Source organism: Lolium perenne, chromosome 4 (genome assembly GCF_019359855.2).
Source record: "Lolium perenne isolate Kyuss_39 chromosome 4, Kyuss_2.0, whole genome shotgun sequence".
Taxonomy (NCBI): Eukaryota; Viridiplantae; Streptophyta; class Magnoliopsida; order Poales; family Poaceae; genus Lolium; species Lolium perenne.
In genome coordinates, this window is record NC_067247.2 from 329719955 (window position 1) to 329728243 (window position 8289).

Genomic DNA, 8289 nt, shown 5'->3' on the forward strand with positions numbered 1-8289 from the left:
ATGGAACATCAGAAATTATAGATACATTGGAGACGTATCAGCGACTGTTTTTGTCCGCCGTGACCGGAAATCCGTCTGGGCCCTGCTCCAGCGGGGCGATGCATAGTGACCGGGCCGTCCGCGGAGACGCAAACCTGGCCCAAATATGCGCCAGTTTTGCGTCTCCGCGGACGCTCGGCGGTCGCGCAATCTGTCCGCCTTGGGTGCATCCGGGCCCGGTCGGCAGTGAGTAGGTAAGCAAAAGATTTTTCATTACTATTGATTGTCCAAAATGACCATCTTTACAGAGATGGTTAGTCGAGTTAACCTAAAACTACAACGGTCATACCTACTCGCCGTCGCGCGGCCTACACCGGCCTCGGTTACTCGCAGTCGCGTGCCCTACTACTGGCGGCCGGAAGGGCCGGCGCCGGCGTCGAAGCGGGAGCGCTTCGCGCACTCCGCGCACCGCGCACGGCGGCGAACGGACATCTCGTCCTGCCGCCTGCGCCGTTCGAGGGCTTAGGCCAGGGTGCTATCCCACAGGGCCACCGCCTGGGCCTCCGCCACCTTGGCAGCCGCCGCCTCCGCCGCCGCCTGGGCCTCCTCCTCCTCCTCCGCCACCGCCTGGAGCGCCGCTGCCGCCGCGTCCTCGTACGCCTAGGCCGCCGCCTGGATCGCCGCCACATCGGTGATGAAGCGGGCCCTGTCCCTAGCCGCCGCCGCCACCGCTTCGTCCCTGGCGGCGATGGCAGCCTCCAGCTCGCGGTTCTCCTGCTCGACCCGCGCGGGAGAAGGGCCCCTACGCTGGAATGAGTCCAGGTCGGAGCACATTAACCCCCGAGCCATGGCCATCGCATAGCTGTGGGCTTCCTCCTCCGCCACCCAAGCCTGACGGCGCTGGGCGTCCCCAGCCAGGGACTCGAAGGACGCGAGCAGAATCCGCTGGTCGCCGACGCACTCGAACCGCATGGGCACGGGGACGTCGTCGTCCGCGATGTCGTGGATAACAGCGTCGGCCGGAGGGGCCGTGATGGCCGCCCGCGCCTCCGCGAGCTCTGCCCTGGCGTCGGTGAGCTCGGCCATGGCATTGGCGATCTCCGCCCTGGTCGCCGCGAGACGCCCTTCCGCGCGCTCTTCCGCCTCCGCGACCTCCGCCTCCGCTACCGCCACCTCCAGGTCCAGCTGCTGGGCCTCAACGCCGGCGGCGGCTACCTCCTCCTCCTCCTCCGGGTGGAGCTGGCGGCACATGTGAACAACGTGCTCCCAATTAATGTGGTCGTCCATGGATGGATGGTAGCTTGAGGTGTGTCGGTCGCCCCCGCCGGTGTCCACCATATATAGCCACGGCGGGGCGGGAAACAGCGTTGGCGCGCAAGGCGTTTCCCGCGTGCGCGAAACGCCGGCGAAACTTGCCAATGTATTGGGCAAGTGCGGGAACGATCGTCGTTGCGCGGGAACATTTAATCGCCAACGGCAGTCGTCGACGGGACGTAAAACGCCATTAGAGAGCTTGACGCTGTCCCCGGTAAAAAAATGCATCCGCACCGCTGGAGGTACCTAGACGCAAACGGTCACCCTGGACCACATCGCGTCCGCGGGCCGACGCAAACGGACATTTCGGACGTCCGAAATGTGTCGGCCCGCTGGAGATGCCCTTAGGCTTCTGTTTGTTCCTAATGTGCTCGGGCCGCTTCTCATTTCATGAATCAAAGTACTCTTCCGCCTTAGTTTTAAAAAATGTTTTGGCTGACACTGATGAAGTATAGTTGCCTTGGTTTTTCCTAGCTTTGAAAAGATCTGATCGTCTTTTAGATGACAACTTGCGAGAGCAGCAAATGGATACAGCTCAGAGCGGAAAAAAAAATTAGGGACCTGATTTACAAATTTGTTCGTCCTATAGAATTATTTTCCACGGCTCACCGAATGAAAAAAGCGAGAGCGCCATATATGGGGAAACATCGTGAAAAATGTGCGCATCCAGGGAATCGAACCCTGGTCAGTACCGTGGGAGGGTACTATGATACCACTACACCAGATGCGCTTCGATGAATTCGTTGCTCATCTCACCTTCTAAATAGTTCCTACCTGAAGGTATTTCTACCAAACCTTTGTATTAAAAAAATTGGGACTTATATTTACAAGATATTATATTTTGGAGATTTGAAAATATGGCTCTTCCTCCAACACAAATTAATTGACGCAGCACCAAGAAATTTGGGCCGAAAAAGTACCTAGATCCATACTTTGTCTTTTTATGTAAGAAAAAAAAATATCATTTAAACACTATATGTTTCCAGAATTTTTAGAACTCAGAAATATGATTATTTATTTTTTAAAAAAAACAGACGCCTATGTGCACCAAATCTCCGCCCCTTTCCAAACAGAGTGACACAAATCCTCAAGAAAACGCGCTTGTTACGTTGACAATGATCTCAAATTCTGTCAGCATGTAACAGCTCCATGCATGGTTTTGACTTTTGACGACAACGCCCAGTTACTCCCGTAAGCTGTACTTATACAGGGGAGTACAAAACGACGAGTGTGCAGAGGGGAGTCACAAACTCGCAATGATGTTCAGAACAGCTTGGCATTTACAAAACAAACACAGCAGTATATACGCCAAGTGAATTCCATGCTGGCAGGTATTCTATGTAATGACAAGGAGAGTAGGGGAGCACAAAATCCCAATCCTATGCCCGGAGTAACAACAAAAGAATCATGTATGGTCAACAAGAGTTAAGTCTTTTGAGTATTGCTAAACTACACTGACTCTGAGCATGACCGCAGTTTTCAGGGTGCAACGGCACCCGCCTGGTTCAACTCAACATCACCAATTGACCATTCCTCTGTGTGGTGCATTGATCACCTGGAATCTGAACAATAGGGAACAGAATCAGTATGTAGAACAATCATCAAATGTACTTCATCGAAATAAATAAATGAAGAACAATAGTCAAGCTATAGAACCAAATGACTATTTTCAGCTCATTTTTGTGAAATTAGTCAGCATTGAACTAGGCCCTGACTCCAGCAAAAGCAAAATAAGCTTCAGATAAACTAAGCAGATATACTAGGCCCTGCCTCTTGCTAAAGCAAAATAAGCTTCAGATCAACTAAGCAGATAAACACCTAACAGCAGCAGCTGCCAGTTTCTCTTCACAGACAGTTTCTAGCAAAACAAGGTTAAGAGTAAGTGAAAGTCAACTAGATTTTTTTTGGCCTGGTCAACAAGAATAAGAAATCCAGCTAAGTACTGACTCAAAATAAGAAAGGGCAGCAACCTAATACTATTGTGACGGGATCATGTAAGTACACACTTGCAAGTTAGCATTGTTTATTGAATACTACATAGTAACTTTACACTGAACAAAAAGAATTCTAGACCCTTTCTTATTGACCCTGCGAAACCTAATGTTGCTGCCCAATGTGTTACTACCTCTGGACTTTATTAATTGACGCATCCACCCACTAATTACATGCATGGCCAGCATGGGCTATTCTCCCTCCGCGTCGATTATATCCGACCGGAGGGAGTACTAGACAACCAATTATGCTTCAATTATGACATCAGCTGAAATAAGAAAATGAGTGGAATTTGCAGGGAACCAATGAAATAGTAGCATAATGATAGCATACTGAACAAAAAACAAAATCTATTTCGCTGTGATTAAAGGAAGGAAATCCTACCAAAGTTCTGTGTGCACATGATGTGCATAGTGTGCCATTGCACATACAATATTGGCAGCTACATACTCCCTTTTCTCCTTGCCATAATATAGTGCTCATTGGTTTCCGCGAAAGTCAAACTTCACTAACTTTGACTAAGTTTATTGAGAAAATTATCTACATCTACAATGGCTAATGCATACCATGTTAAAATGTACTTTACAGTAAATCTGATGGTATTGATTTGAGATTCTAATGGTCGATGATTTTTTGTACAAACTTGGTCAAAGTTTACATGCTTTCACTTCAAAAAAAAATTTATAGGCACTATATTTTGGCGTAGAGGGGGTAGAACACAGTCTGCCTGCTTTGCAGAAAAAGAACAACATAAGACATACAACAACTAAGACATACCATATTGAGGATTTCTGTAGTTTTGCAGTGCTTCCATCTGGGTGTCCTGCTCTGACTCTGGAAAATCATAATCTTGAACACTTAAACCTTGAATAGTGTCCTCCAATGGTGGTTCAAGTATAAGTTGCCCGTTCTCGTCAAAACAAAGATCCATGTCCAAGTCCGGTAGAGCAGACGTGTCAGGAAGGAAGTCCCAAGATGAATCAAGTGTGTTGAGGTTGTCTGAGGTCGTTTGAGTGTCCATCTCCATGGGCATGTCAAGTGCAGGACTTGAGATTGGTTGTGCGGTGTCGGAACAAAATGTTTCATCTGCTATTACTTGGCTAGAAGTTCCAGGGACATGAGGCCGATACTGAATAATTTCAGCCCCTCCACCAGAAGTCTCCTGATCAGTTAGTGGACCCTGCACAAGAGCAGGGAACCTCCTTTTCTTGCTTCCATCAGCATTCCACCAGTTGTTCCTGCGCTGCTGTTGCTGTTGCTGCTGCTGCAACACAAGCTGGTTGAGAAAACTAGGGTTCTGGACAACAATTGCTAGAAGTGCCATCATCTGCTGCTGATTCTGTTCCATTACTTGAAGGCGCTGAATCAAATTCTGTACTTCAAGGTTAGATCCTTGCTGGTAGTGCCTGAGATCTACAAGCTGCTGCATGAGAAGAGCTTTATCCCTCTTCAGGGTTTCAACCTCCTTTACCAGGCCACCGTATTTTCCGATTTCAATATTTTCAGTACCAGGTGCAGGTTGAGTTCTGGCAGGTGCCTTCTTCTCCAACTCACCGCCAGCTTCGTTATGTCTCTTCTTTCTCTTGATGGTTTTCAGAAGATGCTTTTGGCCCCTAAGAAAGCCTTCGTTGGCCCACTCCCATCTATCAGGGTCAACTTTACGAAATCCCTAGTTAAGAAAAAGAATCATGGATAAGTTCACCGAATAAGGAATCTTAGAATGCTTAATACTGAACACAGAACAAGCAATGGAGCATTCCAAATAAACAATAGCAAAATTTATGCAGGGGCTTTCTGGATAGTAAATAACAATCATGCTATGCTTCTACCTTTAGTACTGATTTAATTGCACTGTTTGAGGATCCATGCGTCATGAGAAAGTTTTATCAAAAACATATGGAGCAACGAGGTGCAATCATGTGGTCACAACAAAATCAAATAAGAGAAGGTACACAACCAAGTGAGCAAAAAACCGGTTCGTTCTGTTGATCAGAGAATGGACATGAAAGAAGCAGGATAAAATGGAAGGAAGAGCTGCCTGCTATGGAGTCACTGATGCAAGAATCTGGCTCTAGCTAATGTATAATGATGGACATTTATCAAAAGCATGACATCGTTGATCGAGTACCTTTGGGTAGAGTACAACATGTTCCAATGCACATACAAATGAAATTCTAATAAGGAGACGACACAGAAGATTAGGTGTGAGTCAGGATATTTCGGTCAATGCAAACCAAGCATTAGAACACAACAATCAGGCTATTCTTTCAGTTAAGCATGAAGCGAGTACACTAGGAGAAGCAGGTTCATTTTCTAACTACGAAGTTCAATAAATATAATAAGGAGGTCCAGCAACATGCATTTCCCTGCAAATAGAACTAGAGGCAGGTAAGAGCATGTCTAACAGGCCCCGTATAACCCGCCCACCCCGTAAAATTCCGGCGGGATACGGGGCCGGAGCGAGTTTGGGCGTCTAGCAGGCCCCGTATCCGGGCCGCCCCGTTTCGGCGGAATACGGGGCCCAGGAAATCGGCCCCGTCGCCCCGTACTTATAGTGGGCGCAGGTGCGAGTGAGGGGTTAACCCCTCACTCGCAACCCTAGCTCCGCCGTGCGCCGCCGCCTCCTCCTCCTGCTCCGGCGAGCAATTAGTCGCTCCCCAGCGCCGCATTCCACCCTAGATCCTGAATGGACTCCCGCCGCCGCAGTAGCGCCTCGCCGGCGAGCGGATCGAAGCGATCCCGCTCGCCGGACACCGTGGAGGAAGCGTGGCGGCGGCAATGCAAGAGATCCGCCGCCGGCAGCCGTCGCGCGGCCTGCAAGTACGACGGCGCCGCGTGCGTCCCGGAAAAGCTCATCGACTTCGCGCGGGGCGGGCGCTGGTACATCGAGGATCCGCCGATGAAGCCGATGAGCGGGCCCAAGTTCGACGAGTGGCGCGCCGACTGGGAGCGCCGCCGCTGGGCGAAGGAGGCTTGGAGCAGCGGGAGCACCAGCGCTAGAGGAGCTCCGCTCGCCGGCGATGACGAGGAGGCCCCCGACTTGTTGAAGGACCTACGGCAGTTCCTCAAGGACGACGCCAAGAGGAAGAGGGCGGAGGAGGAAGAGGTGGCGGCGGCCATCGCCGCCGCGAAGGAGGCGGAGTTGCGGGAGGCGGAGGCGGACTCGTACCTAGTCGACCTCCCCGAGTAGGATCGCGCATTCTGGATGTAGAATCGTTGATCCGTATGTATGATCCGTAGTATGATCAATGAAATCGAACTTCCCGGGGTTTTTATTTTTGAAAATACGGGGCGAAATACGGGTTCTGCTAGACGGAATGGCTCTTCCGTTGCCAACTTTTCGATACGGGGCGAAAAAGCAGCGAGATACGGGGCAGAAATATAAGGGGCCTGCTAGACATGCTCTGAGTTCAGCAGGACCGCTACAAGCAATGGTTATCTTGATCGTATCCACATAATTCTAATTTTTTACACGCACAACATATTGCACATAAAGCAAAAAATTTACTACTGACTAGGAAAGCGTGCACTTATTTGATACGAATGATTAATCTGGAATAGGATGCGTCTGTGGAGAGCATTCTTCCGGATACGATCAATTCACAGAATTGTATTTGTCACAGCACAATTGTTTTGTCTTGCACATAAAGCACAACTATTGCTACTGACTACCAGAGCGTGCACTGACTCGATACAGATGCTTTAATCTGGAATGGAGTGTGTTGTGTGCAGCGTTGTTCTTACGGAGGAGTGAGGCATCACATGAGCAAACTAATATCATGAATGGCTTGAAAACGAAATCAAGATGCACATGATTTCGTGAAATCACAGACCCCATTTTACCCCAAAATCGAAACTCCAAGCTACACGTTCTCAACACACGAAGCAGCAAGATTAAAAGGAAGCAGCACCTGTCAATAACTGGAATCAAGCGAAAATGATGATCAGACTAGACTAATTTCAAACAGACGTGTCCACCGAGTTACATCGAAATCTACTCCAAACAGGCAGCGATAATACATTATAAATTTATAACCATGATAAAGCCCTACTCCGCAACAGCAGCAATTCCACCCAAAATCACCGGGAATCCGCGCATCAGAGAGACAGACGAGCAAGTCAAGGGGGGGAAAGGGAGGGGAATCTCACATATGTGTTTAGCTGTCGGATGAAGCTGCTGAAGTTGCCGTGCTTGAAGTGCCGTCCGAGGTGGTCGCGCTCGAAGGCGTGCGCGTCCCAGACGACGAAGCTGCTGCCGGCCTTGGTCCAGGAGATGACGGCGTCGGTGGCCGGGTCGGAGACCATGTCGTAGACCTTGGTGAGGAACGGCGCCAGCTCCGGCGGCTTCGGCACCGGCCCCACGGCCGCCGGGGCATTCCCCGCCGAGGCCCCCGCGGCGGACGTCGACGCCGACGCGGACGCGGCGGCGGCGGAGGCAGGCGGCGGGGGCGACGCTTTCTTAGACCCCATGCGGCGGGCGAGCGGGGCGGGAAACCCTAGCCTAGCGGCGGTCCGAGGGTTGGAGATTGTGGCGGCGGCGAGGCGAGACGGGTCGAGAAGCGACGGGGAAGATGGATGAACGAACGAAGGGGGATTTTTGGTTGGTTTGGGTTCGGGCGACTTTCGATTTATTTTTGTGCGTGCTTTGCCTTCTGGATTAAGAAAGAAATTTTTGTTGTGGAGTCGTCGGATTTTTTGTTTTTTTGTTTGCCAGTATTATAAGGATCACGGAAGGCGTGTGCCCGGAAGTTGCTTTATTTATGGGTTGCAGCACTTTACAGCTGCGTTGGATTCGACAATGACTTGCGGGCCCAAAGGCGTCTGGACCCACCTGTCGGTGTGAAAGGGTTATGCTTGAATGTTTTACTCGTGGTGGGGACCTGTGCCAGTAGTGTTTTCCGCATTTTGCGCTTTTCTGTGGGGTAGAGGAGGCAGCGTCGTGGGTTCGTCACGTCCCACCGTGCCGTGCGAGTTCGTTTGGAATTCTTGGGTGAACTTCCGTGT

General features: G+C 50.3%; 1 protein-coding gene and 1 non-coding gene across 2 annotated transcripts; both read right to left on the minus strand.

The window, feature by feature from the left end:
- Positions 1-1952: 1952 nt before the first annotated feature.
- TRNAG-CCC (transfer RNA glycine (anticodon CCC)) lies at positions 1953-2023 on the minus strand. The gene has a single exon. It is a non-coding gene; the product is annotated as a tRNA-Gly (tRNA).
- A 527-nt stretch (positions 2024-2550) lies between these two features.
- On the minus strand, positions 2551-7944 carry LOC127296431 (heat stress transcription factor A-9). The gene is made up of 3 exons (XM_051326502.2): positions 7435-7944; positions 4063-4954; positions 2551-2855 (listed from the first exon to the last, which is right to left on the minus strand). The coding sequence occupies exons 1-3, from the start codon at positions 7753-7755 to the stop codon at positions 2845-2847; spliced, it is 1224 nt and encodes a 407-aa protein (XP_051182462.1). The 5' UTR covers positions 7756-7944; the 3' UTR covers positions 2551-2844.
- Positions 7945-8289: the final 345 nt, after the last annotated feature.